This window comes from Bufo gargarizans, chromosome 1 (assembly GCF_014858855.1).
Source record: "Bufo gargarizans isolate SCDJY-AF-19 chromosome 1, ASM1485885v1, whole genome shotgun sequence".
NCBI lineage: Eukaryota > Metazoa > Chordata > Amphibia > Anura > Bufonidae > Bufo > Bufo gargarizans.
Genome location: NC_058080.1, coordinates 695424451 through 695449188, shown reverse-complemented (window position 1 = coordinate 695449188; position 24738 = coordinate 695424451). Strand labels below are relative to the sequence as shown.

Sequence of the window (24738 nt, the reverse complement as noted above, 5' to 3'; positions counted from 1 at the left end):
GGAGAGGCCGGGATTAGCGCTTGGTGGTGGACGGACCCCGGGAAATCTGGGGTTCTCCAGCCACAGCGCTCTCCGCTCCGTTCTCAATATAGGTGCTAGTCCCAGCAGCGGGACCCGCACCTATCAGACAATGGGGGCCTATCCTAGCGATATGCCCCATTGTCTAAGATGGGATAACCCCTTTAAGATTCGTTCCAGACATGGCTGTCAATTTACAGTTCAATACAGGTGGAAAAAATCTGTGTGTAAATCTCAGCATGCCTCTTGTCACTACCCCAGTCCCTGACGAAGTACATGTACCCCAACTAGCACTGCCATCACCCTGTCTACCTCACTTGTTACACACAGACGTCTTCAGCGCTCAGTAGAAGACTGAAGACAGAATCTCCTTAGCAACGTTCAGTTAGAATTTTGCTAAGAAGACTCTTTAAATTTGTACCTTTAATTTGTCCCTATGACACTGGCTGACCTGTTACATGTGCTCTTGTCAGCTGAAGGCACCTGTGTTGGTCCCATGTTCATATGTGCCCACATTACTGATAAAAGTGATGTTTTAATATATGCAAATGAGCCTCAAGGAGCAACAGGGGCGTTGCAGTTACACCTAGAGGCTCTGCTCTCTCTGCAACTGCCGCGCCCTCTCCATTTTCATTGATAAGGCCAGGTGTGATCATGTTTTCACTGCCTGGTCCTGTCAATCAAAGTGCAGAGGGCGCAGCAGTTGCAGACAGAGCAGATCCTCTAGGTGTAACGGCAACGCCCCTGTTGCTCTTAGAGGCTCATTTGCATATATTAAAGCATCACTTTTCTCAGCAATGCGGGCACAGAAGAACATGGGACCAACACAGATGCCTTCAGCTGCCAAGTGCACATGTAACAGGTCAGCCAGCGTCATAGGGACAAATCTGCTGACAGATGCCCTTTAAACCAAAATGACAGTTACTCTTTCTATTAATGATGGCAGATGTGACTGCAGTCATAACTGGAGGTGCGGTCTAATAAAAATAAGCTCAGATCTGCATAAAACATTGAATGACGTCACAAATACTTAGGGGGTCAGTTACTATCAGATATATGGCAGTTTTCTGCCATATATCTGGCACAGATTGAGGTGCAAAGGTTATTTTCTCCGCAATCTGCGAGTTTTCCCTGCTCACACCAGGTCTATGGCGTGGGCGGAGAAGGGGAGCGTCCGGGGGGCTCATCTCGTTTATCATTTTTCAATACCTGTTTTAGGCGTAGAAAATGGTCTAAATTTAAGCCAGCAAGACAGCTGTTTTACATTTAGCTGGCGGGGGATAGGTCAGTGTCTCTACATAACTTTGGCGGATCCCCCACCAACTAGAGGGGTCTTTAAGACCGATGCAGGGAAAACATCATAAAATCTCTGGAAAAATCTATTAAGTGAAGCAAATATACATAGTGACACTTACATGGCAATAATACCAGCTTCTCTGGTGTTCTCCAGAACTCATCAGATGAACTGAGGGACAGCTCAGAGGAACTATGGGCATTCTCCTGATGTTGACAATGCTGCCATCTAGTGGAAATCGGACTACTCGCTACAGGAACCTGTCTTGCTCGTCTTCTTAAGATGCTTCTTTTGAACCTTGAATATGAAGTCTTCTGTATGTCTGGTGTCTGCATTAAGATGAAAAATTTGATTATAAATATACAATGTATAAATCAACGGCAAAAAAAAGAAGCAAATCACAGAAATGTACATGTTTTATGCTTGTCTAATGATGCAGTTCTGGATAAAAGGTCACCCCCAGACAATTTGAGGAGTTCACATGCTATTCATTTTAAGTGAATGTCAATTGGATTTGCCATAACAGTATAGACCCTCAATATCTGATTGTCGGGGGTCAAACACCCCGCACCCACACCATGAGCTCTTTCAGGGTAGCTCCAGTGTCACAGCTACGTCCATTGTGACAGAACTGGTTACTGCAGAGCTGCTCCTGATGAAGTGACCAGCTCCGACCACTACACAATGGATGGAGCCATGTACTTCTGGCACAGGAGCCACTGCCGAACGGCTGCTTGGCGGAGCTGCAGGGTGTTGGACCCTGCCAATTAGATATTGATGACCTATTTCTGAGGGTGGATCATCATTGGTAAAATCCTGGACAACCTCTTTATTTTCCCTTTCTTTCAATCTCCGGTTAGTGAGAAAGTTACCATGCATGGCTTCACCTCGTTCTCCTTGTATTGTTTCTTGTATTATCTTGTCTGTGCTATCCATATACTGTGACATTAGTCTTGTGCAGTGCCCCAGTAGACTACTGAAAAGGGTTGCCAAAGAGTTACTGCAAGTTAAATGTTGTGATTTATTATGTTTACTAGACATTAAGCAATAACGGGCGCTAGAACATTAGTGCATAAACATTAGTAGGAACAGTCTATATTAAATGGCACTGACTGGTGGCTGTGGCTGGTGGCCGAGACTGCTGGCTGTGGCTGAAACTGCTGGCACTGTGACTGGTGGCTGTGACTGCTGACACTGACTGGTGAGTGAGACTGGTGGCTGTGACTGCTGACCCTGACTGGTGAGTGAGACTGGTGGCTGTGACTGCTGACACTGACTGGTGAGTGAGACTGGTGGCTGTGACTGCTGACACTGACTGGTGAGTGAGACTGGTGGCTGACATGGCTGGCGCTGACTGGTGGCTAACACAGCTGGCACTGTAACTGGTGGCTGTGGCTGGACGACTGGCACTGACTGCTGGTGCGGAGACTGCTGGTAGTGACTGGTAGGTCAGACTGCTGACAGGGGCTCCTCTCTATATGGGTTATAGTGCTGTGACTGATGACTGACGAACAGAAATGGCACTGTGACTGACTAGCTAAAATGTCGGCAGTCCGACCTGCTTGCCAGCGCGCAGGTGTGGGCGGTGCAGGCGCCATCTGTGGACAGTGCCAACAAACTGAATGGTGTGTGGGCGGTACAGGCGGCTTCTTTAGCGTCGTATCCTACTTGCCAGCGTGCTTGTGTGGAGCGCTGTGTCCACGCATGCCCAGTGTAAAACTGTGTATGCACAGACGTAGTGCACTAAATGGCATGTAGGAAGTGCAGGCGCGCTTTAGTACTGCGCATTCGCGCATCTCCTTCACGGCCGCTCATCAGGTCTGTATGGCGAAGGCGGTGCATGCGCACTGGCTGTTTGTGAGCTACGCTGCTGGTGAGCCGAGAGAGGAGCGGGAAGCGGCGGGGGAGCTGTGGCAGGAGCAGATGGCAGCGGGGGAGCTGTGGCAGGAGCGGACGGCAGCGGGGGAGCTGTGGCAGGAGCGGACGGCAGCGGGGGAGCTGTGGCTTGCCTATAGGGTCTCAGAGGTATCTATGGGCAGTCAAGCTGCTAACACCCTGCAGGTAAACTTGTGTGTCATCTCTGCCTCTGCTATCTCTGTTCTTTTCACCTCTGCTATCTCTGTCCTCTTCACCTCTGTCTCTACTATCTCTGTCCTCTTTATCTCTGCTATCTTTGTCCTCTTCACCTATGCTATCTCTGTCCTCTTCACCTCTGCTGTCTCTGTCTTCTTCACCTCTGCACCTGTGCAAGCTTCATACAGCATAGCATTCGCCCGTTTATGGCAGAAAGGCCTGGCTTCTGTGGAAAGGATTATTGCCTTTGGCATCTACCACTCTTTGAGATGGACTGGCCATCCATATCTAAATAGTTAATAAGGACAGTATAGTATGCCTGTGGTTATCTTAGGAAGATAGCAAAGTGTTTGCAGTCAGACTAAGGCCTAGTTCACACGATCGTATGGCTTTTATAGTTTTTCCGTTTTTCCGTATGCCATGTACAGTATACAGTAATTACATAGAAAAAAAATTGCGAACCCATTGACTTAAATGGAGCCACGGAACGTGATTTATGGCCAAATATTACTATATTTGGCCATAAGCTCTATATTTGTACGGAACGGAAAAACGGAAATACGGAAACGGAATGCTTACGGAACACATTCCGTTTTTAATGCGGAACCATTGAAATGAATGGTTCCGTATACGGACCACAAATAAACGGCCCGTACACTTGCAAAAAAATGATCGTGTGAACTAGGCCTAAGTGAGTACTACAACTACTATCATTGTTGTTGCCTCTACACTGCTATTGAGAGAGGATTGCACTGTGATATACTTGGGAACAGTGCTTTTGCTACAATATGTACTACTACTCCTTCCATGAACCCAGTAAAAAAGGTGTTATTTATTGCAACCTGCTGCCTGGTTATTGACTCCACCATCCGCTGGCCACTTCATCTGCACTCCTGCCTAGCACCCAGCCAAACATCTTCCATCAAGGGTACCCCAGATACCACCAGGCAGGAGCCCTAGAACCAGGGTGTGTCCAGAGGGCAGAAAGGGTGCGTCCTCCATCCATTGCACCGCCCCAGGAACGCCAGGGGGAGAACTGCTTCCATAAGCTGCAAGTACTACTACCACTCTCAGGACCACAACTACCACTCCCATCCTCTCTGCTCTGTGCCGTCCCTCTCCAGGTCTCTGCACTTGTGCTTTAACATGACTGTGTACATTATCACTGTACTGTGACATCACTGTGTATTATTTCTGTGCTGTGACATCACTATGTGAATTATCCCTGTGACATCACTGTGTATTATTTCTGTGCTGTGACATCACTATGTGAATTATCCCTGTGACATCACTGTTTGCATATTTCTTTTGATGTACCTATGTGACATCATTATGTGTATAATACCTACGCCGTGACATTGCTATGTACATTATCTCTAGGCTGTGACGTTACCTTGTGCATAATCCCTGTAATGTGTCTTCACTGTATGCACTATCTTTATACTATGACATCACCATGTGCATTATACAGCACTTCACTAGGTGACATTTTAGTTTGTTTTCTGACTTGATAATCCTTGTGCTGTGTGCGTTTGGAGAAGACATAAGGCGCAGACTGAAGACTCTCAATATTTGGTTTCCGGGGGCGACCATTGTATGTGGAAACTATTGTCACCTGAGTCCATAACTCTACGGAAAACTAGTAATTGGTTCCAAAGGCCAAAAATGTAATCCCAAAATAAAATTATGATTCAAGCAAACTACTACAGATAAAGTAGAACTGGCCTAGTTGCCCATAGCAACCAATCAGATTCCTTCTTTCATGTTTGGCAGCTCGTTTGGAAAATGAAAGGTGGAATCTGATTGGTTGCTATGGGCAACTAAGCCAGATCTACTTTACACCAGTTTGATAAATGACCCCACAAGTCCTGACATATAACAGTGAAGAGTAGATGCTGGGAGCTGTCAATCACTTTCTATGATGAGGACTGTGCAGTACACTGAGTACCAGAAAACTAACGGAGAGCCACCTTTACCTGGTACTAATCGTATCTAATCCGCACCAACATTTCTAATTTTGGATTTTGTTGCAGATATGCTGCAGAAACGCACATAAATCCGCACGCAGATTTGTGCGGATCTTATGTGCGTTCACCCCCTCCTGAGTACAGGCGGCCATAGCGTGCCTGCACATGGTACAGTTATAAATCTGCACCAAAACCGCACATAACAATGCACATAAATCGGAACTATTTATCGCGGGGGGTTTTGTGTGTGCAGATTTGATGCGGTTTTGCCGCAGATCTCGCCCTTCCACAACACCAATTGACATGCTACAGATTTCAAAATCCGCACAGACGGTCACTTTCCGCACCTACGGAAAAAAAGCAAAGTGTGCATGAGATACCTGTCCAAGCTGGTACTATATTAGGGCCTTTGCACACGAACGTTATTTGGTTCCACATCCGAGCCGCATTTGGTTCCACATCCGAACCGCAAAAAAAAAATAGAACATTTCATATTCTTGTCTGTTCTGTGGACAAGACTAGGCATTTCTATTATGGGCGACCCTTGTGAAACGAACGCGGGCAGCATCCATGTTTTGTGGATCTGTAATTTGAGGACCGCAAAACACGGCTCGGTCGTGTGCATGAGCCCTTATGCAGTGTTTTTTTCCCCTGGCAAAATCCGCACGGAAAAACTGTGCATAATCCGCACCTTGTGCAGCCATCCTTTAGCTCTTTTATTTCTTTGCTTTCCTACTCAAATGCTTCCAGTCTTCTTGTATTTTTCTACGGCGGAGGGGTTACTATATTATGCCCAATGTGCCATCTAATTATGCCAGTTACTTATAAAACAGTGCTCTGGTATGACAGCCGCCCCTACTGATCAAAAGATCCACTGCAATAGCACCACTACAAAAATCAGGGTGCTTTACCAGCGACTTACTGACACAGGCCTCCCAGCCTCAGACCCTCCTCTGCATCTTGCAGTGGGCCGAGAACATCTGGTTTCCAGTTACAGACTGTGCTCCTCCCCAAGCTACATTCCAGGGACTTGCTGAAACTTCCCTGCAAAATCTCCAACATGGAGACTCTGCCTCCTCCTTACGCTTTAAAATTCTCTTCCCCAAAGGCTAAAGTGTTTCTGGTTTTCTTCTCCATGGTCTTATGCACGGCCGCTCTATTTATTTTACAGGTAAAGCTCTTCCGACCCAGAGGGAAGGACTTCTACTCTTACGAAGTGAAGGATTCCAAGGGCAGGACGGTATCGCTGAGCAAATACAGGGGCAAAGTAAGTAGCAGCTCCTGTACATAGGACATCTCTGTGTAGACTTGGTCATGATATTACGCTTCTGCCAAGTGTTAACCCTTATATAGAAGGCTGTATGTCTCTCCAGTTCGGTTGGGGGTTGTAGTTCTGCAAAATCTATAGAGTAGTCAACTGTAATTTTTGCTATGGAAGGCATATTATGGATCAGTACAGCGCAGACTGAATATTTCTGGGTTCTGGGCTGAAATCTATAGGATGGCATGGTTTAAATCTAAGTCCATTGCAGTAGACCCCCCCAAAAAAATGAGGCCGTGGACCAGTGAGAAGCTAAAACTGGAGGGTATTTGGATGCAGCAGTTCACAGATGACATGGCACTGAGGCGGTTGTAGTCTTCTCAGGGACTTTTTGCTCTTTTTTTTTTTTGTCCCGCAGGCGTCTCTGGTTGTAAACGTGGCGAGCGCCTGTCAGCACGCGGACGCAAACTACAGAGGGCTGCAGGAATTACAGAGGGAGTATGGCTCGTTTCACTTCAACGTCCTCGCTTTCCCCTGCAATCAATTTGGGGAATCCGAGCCAAATTCAAACCGGGAAATAGAAGCCTTCGCTAAAGGAAACTACGGAGTGACGTTCCCGATATTCAGCAAAATTAAGATTTTGGGCTTAGAGGCAGAGCCTGCGTTCCGGTTCCTTGTAGGTAAGTGTATTTTATTTTTTTATGCCTGTGACAGGTCAGGGTTCAAAATGTTTTTTTGTTTTTTTTCTATTTGCATGGTTGGCTCTTTCCATCCAAATATATTTTTTTTTTAACTAATGCAAACATGTATGAACACTGTACGCCAGTTACGAAAGTTGCAATTTTTGACACAAGTGCCATTTTGTGCCAAGAATTTTGTGGACGGGGGTAGGCGAGAACTCATTTAACAATGCCAGAAAACTGGTGCACATTGGATCGGAAATTTAAGCCAGCTCCCTAGCCGGGACACGGACCTCCCGACGATGACCGGAAATATTACCTATACTTTATAATAATTCTGGCACATCACACACCAGCAGGGTTTGCTATTAAGATTGGTATACTAAATCTTAATACATCCCCCCAACTGGCCAGGGACATCCGCACATTTGTATCATATCGTGCAGGATGTTTTTATCTTAGTTTTTTCTGTGATTTTTTTTTGTCTATGTAGTATTTGCTTGAGGGAGTGGCACCTTCAAGTGTGAATGCGCACCTATTATCTTGGGAGTAGCATTCCTCTGCACTTTTGCCCTTCCTATCCAATAGAGCGCCTTGATTAGGCGGTACATATGGGTGTTCGTGCTCCTCCTCCCATTGGTTGCTTGATGCACATGTTGGTGACTAGGAGCAGCACACCATATGTGCGGGGTCTGCGCTCCTGAACATAGAAGCCCAACGGCTTAGGTAGGTTTAGTGTAGGACCCGCCTGACCTGAGGCCACCTTGACGTTCGGTAGGCGGGCTTAGATGTGTTTTGATCAAAATATATTGACTAAGTGTCTCAGATATTATCATATCAGAGTGAGGACTTTGTCCATATATAATGCTTGCATCTACTTTACTAAGTGCATTATTATCTTATTTCTGTGACATCCCCCCAACGTCTACAAACCATGTAGAGTAGAATATGGAGTTCCTAAAGGGCCCTATTATGGACCCACAAGCAATGCGTATGATTCTGCACGGTACTTTCATGTGGCACCATATTCTTTCTTAGGCTAGTTTCAGAAGTGCACCAAAAACTGGCGTAGAAAATGGTAAATGAGACGGGCCTACCCTTTTGCATGCCTGCCCCACGCCCTGGCCTAAAAGGGGGGAAAAAATCACAGATTTTGCTGCAAAACACCTTTGCGACAAAATCTGCGCCTAATATACGCCAAAAAGTGGCGTATATAGGTTGATAAATGACCTCCTAAGTGTCTAATCAGCAGGGATCCAACTTCGGGGGTCCCTGCTGATCACGAGGGCCCATTGTTTCCGCATTTGGATGGAGCGACCGTCACACTTGCACTCGGCACCAGTGATGGCCAGTTCGCAGTGTTCGCAGCGAACACATGCGGGCTGCCATCTTGAATCAGCCCTTACCTGTGCCTGTGTCAGGAGCCGGTCTGAAATCAAATGCGGTCACCGGTACTGCCTGCTCCCGGTGACCGCATTTGATTTCAGACCGGCTCCCGGCACAGGTAAGGGCTTACCTGTGCATCGCGGACGGGTGAGTCAAGATGGCAGCCCGCATGTGTTCGCTGGCGAACACTGTGAACTGGCCATCACTACTCAGCATCTCCATTCTTCCCTGTGGGACTCCCGGAGATAGCCGAGTGCTGCTCAGACAGTGATCTCCTGTGAATGAATGGCCCTAGGAGACTATTCTATAAGTCTATCTACAATGTTCCTGGATCTGATGACCTGGAGATAAGAGGCTGGCCGCACGGCGCACAATGGGTGGACAATGCGGGGCTATATGTCTCACTATTGTTTTTTACCACTTGGTCCTGTCGATTACTGATGTGTGACAGTCATCATTATTATCGCCCATGTGAAACTGGAAGAACAACCGTTCTCATGATATTCACTGCTCCTGTTGGGGTCTACACTGTGGGAGGGGGGGCACCATAGCAAAATTAAAATCATCACCAATGCCCCCTACCACCTTCACATTCGGCATGATACAATTCCCTACTTCCAGTGTCGGACTGGGGTGCCTAGGGCCCACCAGTAAAATTTATTTTGGGGGTCCACCGCACAGATACCTGCTCACACAGCAGCAAGATGCTACCAGAGGATTGAATACTTTGAGAAGGTTGGTCCTGAGGAGAAGAGGACACTGGCAGCTTTCCTCCATACCTAGAAGTCATCTCAGCTCTGATCGTGTCTATAATAATGAACTGGGGAGTTTCTTTAATAATCTATCAAGTTTTTTATATGACCATCGGCTGGTTGAGGTGCTGTACATTGTATATATGTATGTAGTGCAGTAAGGCCTCTTTCACACTTGCGTTGTCCGGATCCGGCGAGTACTCCACTTGCCGGAATTACACGCCGGATCCGGAAAAACGCAAGTGAACTGAAAGCATTTGAAGACGGATCCGTCTTCAAAATGCGTTCTGTGTTACTATGGCAGCCAGGACGCCATTAAAGTCCTGGTTGCCATAGTAGTAGCGGGGAGCGGGGGAGCAGTATACTTACCGTCCGTGCGGCTCCCGGGGCGCTCCAGAATGACGTCAGAGCACCCCATGCGCATGGATGACTTGCCATGCGATCACGTCATCCATGCGCGTGGGGCGCCCTGACGTCACTCTGGAGCGCCCCGGGAGCCGCATGGACGGTAAGTATACTGCTCCCCCGCTCCCCACTACACTTTACCATGGCTGCCAGGACTTTAGCGTCCCGGCAGCCATGGTAACCATTCAGAAAAAGCTAAATGTCGGATCCGGCAATGCGCCGAAATGACGTTTAGCTTAAGGCCGGATCCGGATCAATGCCTTTCAATGGGCATTAATTCCGGATCCGGCCTTGCGGCAAGTGTTCAGGATTTTTGGCCGGAGCAAAAAGTGCAGAATGCTGCAGGTATTTTCTCCGGCCAAAAAACGTTCTGGTCCGGAACTGAAGACATCCTGATGCATCCTGAACGGATTTCACTCCATTCAGAATGCATTAGGATAAAACTGATCAGGATTCTTCCAGCATAGAGCACCGACGACGGAACTCTATGCCGGAAGAAAAGAATGCAGGTGTGAACTGTGTTATGTGCCACTGGTGCAGGGGGTGGGAGACTAGGGGCCCACAGGAGGATTCACATGTACCCCTGTGGCGCAGTCCAATCCTGGCTACTTCTAAGAGGGGTGCCCTGACCATTCAGACACTGAGGGCCCATGAAGACCAATGAATGTGGAGATCTCTGGATCCATGTGAGGTACAGGGCTGGTTTTGTTAGAAAGGTACTGCCATGTACTATATAGTGTCAGATTTTCATTTTTTACATTATTCATGAAATATCCCCTTTGAGGAAGGAGAAAAGCAAGCTGCATGCTCTAACTTTCAGAATGAGGTTTGCCCCCCTCCCTCATGGGGATCAGTTTGCAGTACCACACCCTGAGCCTATTGTGGGTATAGGTGTGACCAAATACGCAGAAAACTGTAGATAGATTTTTGTTAAAAAGGGTTATCCCACAAAAAATATTCAGCATTTTTCTAAACCAGCACCTGAATCTTAATATATTTTTAGAATTGCATGTAATTAAAAATTTTGGATAGCCACTGAAATCTATCTGTATAGCGCCACCTGCTGTTTGCTCTTTTTCTGAATTATTTGTCCAACTCACTGAGATGGAAGCACATGCTCAATTCCATCCTTCAACTGCCAGCAGCTGCAGCGGACAGGACACGCCCCCTGAGAAAGAGAACTGATTTTCATTTTTTACATTACTCATGAGATAACCCTTTTAAGTGTCACTACAGAGTGTTTAAGGGTACTTTCACACTGTTTGCCGGTATTGAGTTCCGTCCTAGGGACTCAATACCGGGAAAAAAATTATTAGTTTTAGCCTAATGCATTCTGAATGGAGAGCAATCCGTTCAGGATGCATCAGTTCAGTCCCTTTTGCGTTTTTGGGGACGGAGAAAATACCGCAGCATGCTTCAGTTTTATCTCCGGCTAAAAATACTGAACACTTGCCGAAATGCTGGATCCGGCATTAATTAACTGCTAAATTTTGCTTTAAAGGGCTTGTCCAAGGAAAAAATATTCTAAATTTGTTTTCAAACCGGCACCTGTATATGAATATGTGTATAATTGTATTTAATAAAAAAAATTAGTATAGCCATCAAGTTATTCAATAAAAATATATCTGTATAGCGCCACCTGCTGTTTGCTATTTTCTTTATTTCTCTGTCCACCTCAATAACATCACACTCCTCCTGAGCTACCAATCTGAAATCAATCAAGCAGAGCAATTGAAGCAATGAACGGGGAGATCTCTGGATCCATGTGAGGTAAAGGGCTGGTTCTAGCTTTGTTAGAAGGAGATAGTCAGGTATTATATGATGTCTGATTTTCATTCTTAAAAAAGGGGCAGAATGGATTAAAAAGATAATACTCACCTCACCGATCACCCGATGCTGCTGCTCCAACGTCTAATGCGTCCCCTACTAGTGACTATAGCCAATCGCTGGATAAGGGGGATCACCACAGATGCCAGCAATGACAGGTGATAATACTTTTTTATTTTTTAACCCATTCTGTTACTTTTCTAGGGTTTCTGTTCCCTGCAGGACATCCCCTTTAAAATGATTATCCCATGATAATTGTAAAAATGGCAATCTCTTTCTAACAAAGCTAGAACCAGCCCTGTACCTCACTTTGATCCAGAGATCTCCCCATTCATTGCACTGCTAGATTTATATCAAGCTGACAGCTCAAGGGGAATGTCCTTTCTGCTGCAGCTCAGGAGGTGTGTCCATGCTCTGCCTATCACAGCTCAGGAGGCGTGTCTTCTCTGCTGCAGCTCTCTCCCTATCATACCTCAGGAGGCAGTTGGAGGATAAAGCTGAGCATGTGCGGCCATCACATTGAGCAGGACAAAGAAATAAGAAAAACAACAAACAGCAGGTGGCGCTATACAGATACATTTTATTGAATAACTCAGTGGCTATACAAATTTTGTAATTACATGCAATTACAAAAGTATTCAGATCCAGGAGGTGGTTTGAAAACTGTAGAATATTTTTGTAGGACAACCCCCTTTAATTTTAAACCATGAATAAACCTGTCACATGAATAACCCATTACATGTTTTTCCATTTAGATTCCACTAAGAATGAGCCGAGATGGAACTTTTGGAAATATCTAGTTAACCCTCAAGGTCAAGTCATAAAAATCTTGAGACCAGAGGATCCTGTGGAAAATTTAAGAAATGACGTGGCCTCCATCATCACAGAAATCATTAGGAAGAAAAAGGAAGATCTTTGAAGTTACAACAAACCTTAAGCCGGACTGTTTACCGCAAGATGGGTCTTCTTAATTTTAGATATTTTTTTTTTTTTTAATTCCCAATGGTTTTGATATTTTGAAACCTTTTGATGAATTCATTTTTATATTTTTGACACCTAGTCCACAAATACATGGGAGGGTGCATTTATCAAAACTGGTGTAAAGGAAAACTGGCTTAGTCGCCCATAGCAACCAATTAGATTCCACCTTTCATTTTCCAAAGGAGCTGTGAAAAATAAAAGGTGGAAAGGTTTTTCTTTACACCAGTTTTAATAAACCTCCCCCATAGAGTACTTATGTAGAAATGGGATATACCACTTTCAGAGTGGGAGAGGGGATAAAAATGCACAGTGACGACTGCATTATGCATTGACTTTGCCTGTAAAGAAACATCATATATCAGTCCTGAGAGTAAAAATAGAGTAATTATGATATTTTGTCAATATGTAGTTGGTCATGACCCAAAATGACAAGGACTGATAGCAGTCAGGGCTTGGCGTAGGGACTCACTAGGTGTGACCTTTTCCCTTTCCCTAGGGTCCAGGCCTAATACCTTTTCCCTATATTTACCACACTGCGCCGTGACCCTAGGAGCACCCCAGGGTTTTACAGTCAGTTGGGAGGGGGAAAAAATTATAATTTTTTTTACCATTCGCAAAACAATTGAGACTGTTGGAGGTTTGACGCCACGCTTGCCACTTTTAAGCCCCACTCTGGATCCATGTGAGGTACAGGGCTGGTTCTAGCTTTGTTAGACAGGGGTTGTCATTTTGTACATTAGTCATGGGATAACCCCTTCAAGCTGCTTCACACCCCCTCCTCTCTGATCTGAGTGTCAGCTGTAGCATCCAGCTAGGAGACCAATACATCTGTCTAAGAGCAGAAGGTGTGAAGCAGCTCAATACACAGAGCACTTCACAGTGAAGCTCCGCCTCCTGGACACTTGCTGAGGCAGAATCTGGCAGAATAAACCTTCATATTCACACTACTCCTGATAATAAAAGCTCCACTAAAGATATGTTTGTACTTCCCTCTCCCCAACTCTCACCTAGCACTGTCAGCAGTTTAGCATGGTCAAAACATCTGACAGCCTCCCTGTAACAAATCTACAGAACTTTTTAAAACTATAGATTTGTAAAATATTTAGTAAAAAAAATTTTGATTGGGTTTTCCTTGCTGAGCAATACAGAAATATTATAAAATCTTCATTTGACGAAGAGATGTAACATGGCAGCACTCATGTAAATGAAAAGAAACATACAGTAAGCCATGTCTACCAGAAAGCGTCATGTGTATACTCTATTATACATCTGGAAACACTTACAGCCTATAGAATTTGGAAAATCTTTAAAAATGTGTTTTCCGTTGATACACCAAAATATCAATTATTCTGATGACCGACTGCCATCATTATCTATAAGGGCGTCATACATCCAGACAATGCTGTCAGTGCTATAGACTGCCCATTAGTGGCGGTGACATCACCAGGATCACTGCTAGGCGGACGCCCCTGCCTAGCAGTGTAATGTAAACAAAATGGCCCTTGTCCTGTGCAATGCAGCATCGGGCAAGGGGGAACCTCGGAGCATGAAATGGGTGAAGAAGGGGTTATGCCCAGGTTTTTTGACCCAATTCACCACATTGTTCAGGTGCACTCACATTATTAAATGTAAGCCACTGTATAGGGTATAGTTTACCCAGTGGTTCCCATTACTTTATATTTCATGGTTATTACCTTCTAGCAGCTGTTTGCAGCAAGGGTTAAACTGGTCGTGGTCGTTTTATCGCTGTCAGCCATTAACAATCACTCACAGCTCAGATGAAAGTGCATGCTACTGTAAAACGTTAGGTGGCGATATGTAACTGCCAGGTGACACCGACACCGCGTATCTCCAAAGGATGCAATGGGTTAAACATGTTAAAATCTATTTGATTGGGTCCTGAGTTAGGCCACTTTTACACGGTCGGTACTTGTGGTATAATTCAAAGACTTTTGCCTCTTCTGTGGAGGTCCTGCTCCTGGTTTAGGCCTCATGCCCACTCACGAGGACCACATTTTTTTGCGGACTGGATGTGAAGCCATTCATTTCCTTGGGACTGCAAAAGACGCAGACAGCATATGTCCGTTCCGTGGCCCCGCAAAAAAATAGAACATGTTCTATTCTTGTCCGACATAAAAAAAGGCATTTGTAACATAGTGCATGAAAATGTGGGATGTACACGGCCGGTACCCATGTCTTGCGGTTCCGCAATTTGCGGGCCACAAAACGGATACAGCCGTGTGCATGAGGCCTAAGGCTTACATATACTGCTGAGAAATACTGACCAATACTGAACTAGGCTACATTCACACGACCACAATTCTGCAATGTTGCGGAATGGGTGCGGACCCATTCATTTCAATGGGGCTGCAAAAGATGCGGACAGCACACAATGTGCTGTCCACATCCGTAATTCCGTTCCGTGGCCCCGGAAAAAAATAGAGAGAGCATGCCCTATTCTTCTCCGCAAGGCATTTCTATATAGGGCTGGCCCTGTGCGTTCCGCAAAATGCAGAACGCACGCCGCCGGTATCCATGTTTTGTGTATCCGCAATTTGCATGAATGTAGCCTTAGGGCTCGTTCACAGGACCGTTGGTGTCCCGTGCTGTGAACTGCAAATTGCGGTCCGCAATGCACGGGCACCGTCCGTGGGGCAGGCGCCTGGGGATCCCAGTCCCATTCACTTGAATGGGTCCGCCATCCCTCCGTTCCACAAAAAGATAGAGCATGTTCTATCTTTTTGCGGTGCGGAGGCACGGAACGGAACCCCAGAAAGCACTCCGTAGTGTTCCATTCCGTGCTTCCGTTCCGCATCTCCGGATTTGCGGACCCATTGAAATAAATGATGTGAATGACAATGGAACGGTGCCCGTTTATTGTGGATCTGCAAATGCGGTGCGCAATACGGGAACGGGACACCAACGGTCATGTGAACGAGCCCTAATGCTGAACTATACTCCAGAACTGAGTTTATCTTTCTGCCGGCTTCAGGACTGAAATCTCTCAGTATCTGCACAGAGCTCCTTCTAGTTATCTCATTCTGCAGAAAGTTATTACAGGAGATCAGATAAACTGACGACAAGCAGAATTGTGATTGCAGCTCTGAATACAGGATGAAACTCGGGAGATAAAGTAGGAATAGTAAACGGTATTGAACTGAGGGTGCCTTGAAGGACATCCATTTCTATTCTCTAGATGTTCATGGGTGGCCAGCTAAGCCTATACTTTATCCTAAACACCCGGTGACAATGACATGTGCTGATGTGGTAGTGTACGTAGTAGCTGATATTCACACCACAGCTAACTAACAATACACTGCCTAATCACCACACATACCACGTGCTAGCTTTATTCTGCGCTTCCTGGGTTGTCTGTGAAGCTTTTCACGAAATGTGTGACCATCCACCGATACAACACACACGAAGCGCAAACTAAAGAAGTCAAACCATACAACGCGATAATAGCAGATACAGCACACCACCATGTAGTGTTAGAGAGTATACAACGCAATAATAGCAGATACAGCACACCACCATGTAGTGTTAGAGAGTATACAACGCAATAATAGCAGATACAGCACACCACCATGTAGTGTTAGAGAGTATACAACGCAATAATAGCAGATACAGCACACCACCATGTAGTGTTAGAGCATATAGCAGATACAGCACACCACCATGTAGTGTTAGAGAGTATACAACGCAATAATAGCAGATACAGCACACCACCATGTAGTGTTAGAGAGTATACAACGCAATAATAGCAGATACAGCACACCACCATGTAGTGTTAGAGAGTATACAACGCAATAATAGCAGATACAGCACACCACCATGTAGTGTTAGAGAGTGCAAGCAAAGCCGTGTGGTCTGATCCTGCCGTCTGCCCCTTCGTTCTCCTCACAACCATTCAATCATTTGGCTGGTTAGAAAGAGTACGGTATACGGGACAGACGGAAGGACGCACCACTGCAGGGTAGGACAACACATATGTCTGCTCTGTTGCTGTATACACAAAACGGAAGGTTGTTTTAATATTTGCAGATTTGTTCAATTTAATTTATTATTTTTATTTTAGATGCACTGGCGCAGCTGTAAGGCTACATGCACACGACCGTGCCATTTTTTGCGGTCCGCAAAAAAACGGAAGCCGCCCGTGTGCCTTCCGCAATGAACGGAACGAGCGGCCCATTGTAGACATGCCTATTCTTGTCCGCAAAACGGACAAGAATAGGACAGGCTATTTTTTTTTTTGCGGGGCCACGGAACGGTGCAACGGATGCGGACAGCACACAGAGTGCAGTCCGCATCTTTTGCGGCCCCACTGAAGTGAATGGGTCCGCACCCGAGCCGCAAAAACTGCGGCTCGGATGCGGACCCGAAAAATGGTCGTGTGCATGAGGCCTAAGGCTGAGTTCACACCAGTTATTTGATCAGTTATTTCCATCAGTTTTTATGAGCCAAAGGCCTCATGCACACGACTGCTGTTTCATTCCGTGTCCGTTATTCCGTTTTTTGTGATTTTCTGCGGACCCATTGACTTTCAATGGATCCGCTGAAAACTCGGCTAATGCACCGTTTGTCATCCGCGTCCGTGATCCGTAGTTCCAGTCCATCAAAAATAATATAAGATAAAACGGTTCGCGGACCCATTCAAGTCAATGGGACCGTGAAAAAACACGGAGGCACACAAGATTGTCATCCGCGTCCGCATCCGTTTTTTTCCTATAATTTGCATGGCAAACTTGACTTATACTTTTTTTTTACTTTCCTTCATGTCTGGTGATCCTCCAAAAATAAAGGAAGACACACGGAAACAAAAACGGAAACGGATCACGGAACAACGGAACCCCATTTTGCAGAACGGAACACAACAACGGTCGTGTGCATGAGGCCAAAACCAGCAGTGAAGCCTCTGGCATCCTCAAACTGCGGCCCTCCAGCTGTTGCAAAACTACAACTCCCAGCATGCCCGAACAGCCTGCAGGTATCAGCCTACAGCAGGGCATTGTGGGAGTTGTAGTTTTACAACAGCTGGAGGGACGCAGTTTGAGGATGCCTGATCTACAGAAAGGAAAGTTCTGCAACGGTTCTGTGTTTTTTACCCGAACCTGGTTTGGGCTCAAAATAAGGCTCCATTCACACATGCGCAATTCCATTCCGCATTTTGCGGAACGGAATTGCGGACCCATACATTTCAATGGGGCCGCACGACGTGCGGCCACGATCTGGAATTGCGGACCCGCACTTCCGTGTCCGCAATTCCGATCCTGAAAAAAAATAGAACATGTCCTATTCTTGTCCGCAATAGCGGACAAGAATAGGCATATTCTCTTAGTGCAGGCAATGTGCGGTCCGCAAAATACGGAACGCACATTGCTGCTGTCCGTGTTTTGCGGATCCGCAAAGCACACATGGATGTGTGAATGGACCCTTATGGAAATAACTGAAGTGTGAACACAGCCTGAGCTGTGAAGTTGCCGAAGTTATCCCCTGATAAACATACAGGGGGACATTTCTTAAGGTGGCACTGAACTTTCAAGAAACGTTGCATTTGCTAATAGTACAGTGTGTACATGAGAAATAGCACCACTTCTCAATATCTAGAATCCCCTATAAATCCCAGTATAATATATAATTGTGGCTAATATATCTGACCGCCAGGAAGAATTAATCATCCTTTATTATATCCTGTTCTCTGGATGAAAGGGGATGCAGAAGAGGGGCAGATGCAAGTTAACCGGCGTATTAACTGCAGACCAGCTAACATTACACTGCCTTCCTCCCACACACAATGAATGCACACGACGGACGATTCTCTTGGAAGTGATGTGTTCTCCCTGTTGCTGGTGGCAGGGTATTAGCGACTGCTGATATCATAACAAGCAGCCAGCTAAAATGACACTGCCTACCTGAAACAGGTATATTGATAGACCGCTGATGCCAGGTTGCCATGTTGAACAATGAGTGTGATGTAGTTCCAAAAGAATTCCACTAGATGGCGAACTTACCCTTTGAAATGAAGTTTTCAGACAGAACAGTGTGGAGGGCATCTAGCAGCTGTGTTCCCAAATCACAACAGCCAGCTAGCAATGCACTGCCTCACCGCCCCGTCACAAATCACTGCTCGTCACTACGAGAGATCACCTATCATTCCAAAACCACTGTATACTGTACTATATTCCTTTCCGCACAGAAACATCAAAGGGTTTAGATCATATGTGTGACCTATGCACTAAGGCCCTTAAAGCAAGCAGGGTACTTCCATTTAAAGGGGTATTCTAAGATCATATGTTGATGGCATAGCCATAGGATATGCTGTAAATGGCAGATAGAGGAAGGTTCCACCTCAAGGGCCTGCACCTATCGCTTTCACTTCATCTATTGAGAAATGATAGGTGGGGGTCCAGATCCAGGATGATTGTCTGGTGATGCTGGAATCAGCTTTTCTCCCTCCTGGCAATGACAGGGTTACACGTCATGTATAGATTGTGTATACGCTGTATGCAGCATCCTCCAGAGCTCTATTCACAATTCTGCTGGTTGTCTTTGGAAACAGTTAACAAGCTAGTTGCTAAACGGGTTGTGCCAAGTTTTTAAGTTACCCCCTATCCACATAGGGGGTAACTAACTGATCAGTGAAGGATCAGCCGTTGAGACCCCCATTAATCCCGAGAATGGGGGACTCGTTCCCGCGTCCTGGGGGAGCGCCACTCCATTCATTCTCTATGAGACTGCCAGAGATAAGCAGTGCCATAGAGAATGAATGATGGTGCATGCTTTGCCTGCCGCTCCATCAGGATGGGGGATGGGACCCATTTCTCGAGATTGGTGGTCAGACCCTCACTGTGGATAGGGGAGAACTTAGCTGAGCGCCAATAAAACAAGGAGATTACTGTTATATGCCTGATGTTGACTGAAAGCAAATAAAAGGGTTATTCCTATCTTGGACATTGGGGGCATATTGCTAGGATAAGACCCCAAAGTCTGATAGGTGTGGGTCCCACCTCCTAGGTGTATGCCCCAATGCCCAAGATAGGAATGCCCCTTTAAGAAGGTAAAAGATGCTGAGAGAGTTCAGCTCTGAAGCCTGCAGAATGGTTAATGCAGCTCTAAGGTGGAACTCAGGATCCGGGCAGGATAAATACAGTTAATGTGAATTCTCTATGTAAGAAAGTGGAATGATGTGCCAATCCCCATACATCAGACAAGCCGTGGCCCCCTCCTCCTCACAGGGACCCTGCACTCACCTTGGCTATCTTCTGTAGACTCGGTCTCCCTCTCCATCTGAAGTCTCTTCCCAGAGTCTTCATAACACTTTCCTGAGAAGACAGAGCTCATCAGCCTCTTCCCCCACAGCCCATACAGAAGACTGGAAGAAGAGTCCAGGACTCTTACCCACATCTCGTGCTCATCTGTCTTGACCCTTGAGGAGGTCAGTCTCTCCAGCTTCCACTCCATGTCTTCATGTGCTGCTTCTCCCTTCTCTGGATCTTCTGATGCTCCCAAGGGAACGATTCTTCTTTATAAAGGTGCAGACCGGGCGGCGGACGGAGCGGGAATCACCTGCGCCGCGCTCTGATTGGTGGACGAGTTCGGAGAGGAGAAGGTTCTGTTTTCGTGACGTCACGCCAGGGAATCCCTCTGGTCTGGAGGTGCCATTAGATGGATGGAGAGCCGGGGGCGGCGGCTGCAGCGGGAACCGCAGCTTCTTTCATCCGATTGGTGGAGCCGAGTGACGTCACAGCCAGGGATTCCCTGCTGCCAGTGTTATCTGTGTAAACAGCCTCCGGCGGCTCCAGCGCCAGTCTGATAGCAGCTGCCAATCGGCGGGTGAAGGAGCGGGCCCCGGTGCCATGGTTACCCGAAACTGCCAACGGCCGCCGTGTTATCAGTGTCAGGAGAGCAGCGGTTATCAGAGGCGGAGGTGACCGCTCCGGGGGCTGGGAGAGCCCGCGACATGTAGCGTCACAGGGACTGGGGACCTGGGGAGTGTCAGTGCGGCCACCGGGCTGTCAGTGCGGCCACCGGGCAGTGTCACAGAGTCAGTGCGGCCACCGGGCAGTGTCACATCCGGCCACTGGGCAGTGTCACCGAGTCAGTGCAGCCACCGGGCAGTGTCACCGAGTCAGTGAGCGCCACCGGGCAGTGTCACCGAGTCAGTGCGGCCACCGGGCAGTGTCACCGAGTCAGTGAGCGCCACCGGGCAGTGTCACCGAGTCAGTGAGCGCCACGGGCAGTGTCACCGAGTCAGTGCGGCCACCGGGCAGTGTCACCGAGTCAGTGCGGCCACCGGGCAGTGTCACCGTGTCAGTGCGGCCACCGGGCAGTGTCACTGTGTCAGTGCGGCCACCGGGCAGTGTCACCGAGTCAGTGCGGCCACCGGGCAGTGTCACCGAGTCAGTGCAGCCACCGGGCAGTGTCACCGAGTCAGGTCCCCAGAGAGAAAGTCACACATGGCGATAAGTCATGTAACTGACTGCGGTTATCTGTATTTCAGCTTCTACCTATATCCATCATATCTCATTTATTTTACTTATATAAAAATATGAATCTACCTTCCAGCTATTATCTATATATCTATCTACAAAAAAACTAAAGGCTGAAACTTTGCGACTGGGGAAATAAACGGGTCTAACACCCTTCACTGATATCGGAGTGCGGCCTCATTATTTGCTTTTTGGATATCTATCTACTGTATCTATCTATTATCTATCTATATATTATCTATCTATCCATCTATCTATTGCATCTATCCGTCTATTGATCTATATATCTATTATCTATCTTTCTTTTGTTACTTTTTTGTTACAGTGAAGTCCCACTAGAAATATGTAATAGATAATACCAGACCAAGGACTCAGGCCGTGTTCTCAGACGTGGACTCAGACCGTGGACTCAGACTATGTTCTCAGACCGTGTTCTCAGACCGTGTTCTCAGACCATGTTCTCAGACTATGTTCTCAGACTATGTTCTCAGACCATGTTCTCAGACCGTGTTCTCAGACCGTGTTCTCAGACCGTGTTCTCAGACCGTGTTCTCAGACTATGTTCTCAGACCGTGTTCTCAGACTATGTTCTCAGACCGTGTTCTCAGACTATGTTCTCAGACCATGTTCTCAGACCGTGTTCTCAGACCGTGTTCTCAGACCGTGTTCTCAGACTATGTTCTCAGACCGTGTTCTCAGACTATGTTCTCAGACCGTGTTCTCAGACTATGTTCTCAGACCGTGTTCTCAGACTATGTTCTCAGACCGTGTTCTCAGACCGTGTTCTCAGACCGTGTTCTCAGACTATGTTCTCAGACTATGTTCTCAGACCGTGTTCTCAGACTATGTTCTCAGACCATGTTCTCAGACCGTGTTCTCAGACTATGTTCTCAGACCGTGTTCTCAGACTATGTTCTCAGACCGTGTTCTCAGACTATGTTCTCAGACTATGTTCTCAGACCGTGTTCTCAGACTATGTTCTCAGACCGTGTTCTCAGACTATGTTCTCAGACCGTGTTCTCAGACTATGTTCTCAGACCGTGTTCTCAGACCGTGTTCTCAGACCGTGTTCTCAGACCGTGTTCTCAGACTATGTTCTCAGACTATGTTCTCAGACCGTGTTCTCAGACCGTCTTCTCAGACTATGTTCTCAGACCGTCTTCTCAGACCGTCTTCTCAGACCGTGTTCTCAGACCGTGTTCTCAGACCGTGGACTCAGACTATGTTCTCAGACCGTGTTCTCAGACCGTCTTCTCAGACCATGTTCTCAGACCATGACATACAGTTGTCCATCTGACAATCTGTCATTTGATGTGAAAGAAAAATTAGATGTGGAAAAATGATCTTTCAAGATGCAGAGAGAAGTTTCCAATCAGTGCATTTTTGCCTTTTTTAGTTGCTCATAACAACCAATGACTTCCTTTATACATGGAAGCTAGACTCTGGTTACTATGGGCAAATGCCTTCTGCTGCTCTTTTTAGCCTTCCCGGCCCCGGTGGGGGACACGGTGCAGCACACTGTAGGAGAGGCATTTTTGGGCTTTTTCCATTAATCATAGACCTTCAAACACTGGACCTAAAACAGAAAGTGCATTCTCAAATGCGAAGGAAAGGTTTGGGGGATGCCTTTCCATATTCATGTCTCACGGTTCTAAGAAAACGTTCTTCGGCTGGTTTCACAGATAAAGTTGTTGCTTTTTTACCTATTTTTTGTGTTGCTTTTTTTGGGGCAAATGTTTCATTAAAGCCTGTAGCGAAATATAAAGCACAACCCATACAATGCATGTTGTTTTTTTAGCATTTTAGTGACATTTTTTAGGGTCAATGGCTTTTTTTCAAAACACTGTACGCTCTGGTGATCTTCCAATCAGGGCTTAAAATAGTCCAGAAGAAAAAAATGCAGGTTACAAATGTAACAAAATAAAACCTGTCTCAGAAAATGCTTGTAATTTTTTTTTTTAATTTACGGCGTCTTTTACAAGCGTTTATTGCGTACATTTACCATATACATGGGGAAAGCTCCCAGCACATTTCTTAAATAGACCCCTAAAACGTATGCCATAATAAATAAAAGGTACACCACATAGTATACGCTGTCAGTGTAATGGGACCCTAGGGGCCCGCTTAGTCAGTGGTAAACAGACACCCAAGAAACTATATGAAAATGCCTTTAAAACTCTGAAAAATAAATGTGTGTGATGAAGAAGGCTTAATAGAGTTTTCATTGAGGTGAACTGATAAAAAGCTCCACAAATAGACGTTTCATCCTTCGCAGGATTGGCGGAGCAATTTGCAGAACGCAAAACACTTACGGACGTTTGAACGGACCCTTAGGCTGGACAGTCCGGCTTCCTGGATTCCTGTCCTTTGTCCGGTGCAAGGCCTGGACGGAGATCTGGGAGGACTGAGTCAGTAGCATTGCGCTGTCTGCAGCCACAGGCTGGCTCCTGTGCTCAGTCACTAGCGCCGGACAGACATGCCGCTCTGTGACTGGCGTAAACAATGCTGGCGCTGTTATATCACGCTCACATAACTTTGCGTGTGATCAATAGACGGTATAGCGGTGAAATATCCATTGTACAGAGAGGTAGAATGGTGAGAATATCAGGAACATCCCTTCAAAACTCTCCTCTCTGCACTGCCCCCTACTGTGGACCACTGGCAGAGGACAGAGGGTCTCTGATGATGGATACTATATAAGGGCATTCTATATGATGGATACTATATAAGGGCATTCTATATGATGATAGTGGATACTAGGGGTGGGCAATATAAACGATATACGATATTATCGCCATAAATTCGGGGAACGATATAGATATTAGCTATATCGCCCTATCACGATAGATGACCACGGAGCGGTAGTGACGGCACTGGCCGACGCTGTGTGTGACGTCAAGTCCCTCCCAGTGCATGCTGGGAAGAAGACGCGGTCCGTCTCCTGCGGACTCCATCAGCCAGCTGCAAACCCTGCAATAACCCTGGGTTCACACCTGAGCCTTCTGAAAGGAGCACTCTGTATGCGCGATTGTACCGGCGTTTACAATCGCGCATACAGAGACAAGCGAACGCCCACTGTCGCGCGTTCCCGAAAGTCTATGTAACGCTGGGTTCAGACCTGAGCGTTCTGAAACGAGCGCTCTGTATGCGCGATTGTACGGGCGTTTACAATCGCGCATACAGAGACTGGCGTTCACACATTGTCGCGCGTTCCCGAATTTCTATGTGCGGGAACGCGCGACAAACGCCCAAAAAAAAGCTCAAGCACTTGTTTGAGCGTCGGGCGTTTTACAGCACGATCGTACGCGCTGTAAAACGCCCAGGTGAGAACCATTCCCATAGGGAATCATTGGTTCTTGCCTGTTGTGCGTTTTACAGCGCGTAGGAACGCGCTGTAAAACGCTCAGGTGTGAACCCAGCCTAAGGGAACGCGCGACAAAACGCCCCAAAGAAGCTCAAGAACTTTTTTGAGCGTAGGGCGTTTTACAGCACGTTCAAACGCGCTGTAAAACGCTCAAGTGTGAACCAGGGCCATAGGGAAGCATTGGTTTTCATGTGTTGAGCGTTTTACAGCGCGTTTGAATGCGCTGTAAAACGCTCAGGTG

The 24738-nt window shown here is 46.5% G+C and overlaps 2 protein-coding genes across 3 annotated transcripts in view; one reads left to right on the top strand and one right to left on the bottom strand.

The window, feature by feature from the left end:
- CDC20B (cell division cycle 20B) overlaps positions 1-20112 on the bottom strand; it is a 36244-nt gene extending 16132 nt beyond the window's left edge. Inside the window, exons 1-3 of the mRNA XM_044283269.1 lie at positions 20043-20112; positions 19895-19966; positions 1434-1641 (exon numbers count right to left, since the gene is read on the bottom strand). Coding sequence (XP_044139204.1) covers positions 1434-1641; positions 19895-19966; positions 20043-20105 — 343 coding nt within the window. The 5' untranslated portion in view covers positions 20106-20112. The remainder of the gene's footprint in view (positions 1-1433; positions 1642-19894; positions 19967-20042) is intronic.
- Positions 6359-13035, top strand: GPX8 (glutathione peroxidase 8 (putative)). Of its 2 annotated transcripts, XM_044292542.1 has the most exons (3): positions 6359-6619; positions 7032-7293; positions 12419-13035. In XM_044292542.1, the coding sequence occupies exons 1-3, from the start codon at positions 6413-6415 to the stop codon at positions 12580-12582; spliced, it is 633 nt and encodes a 210-aa protein (XP_044148477.1). In that variant the 5' UTR covers positions 6359-6412; the 3' UTR covers positions 12583-13035. The 2 variants fall into 2 exon arrangements, with proteins under 2 accessions (XP_044148477.1, XP_044148485.1); XM_044292550.1 differs by lacking the exon at positions 7032-7293.
- Positions 20113-24738: the final 4626 nt, after the last annotated feature.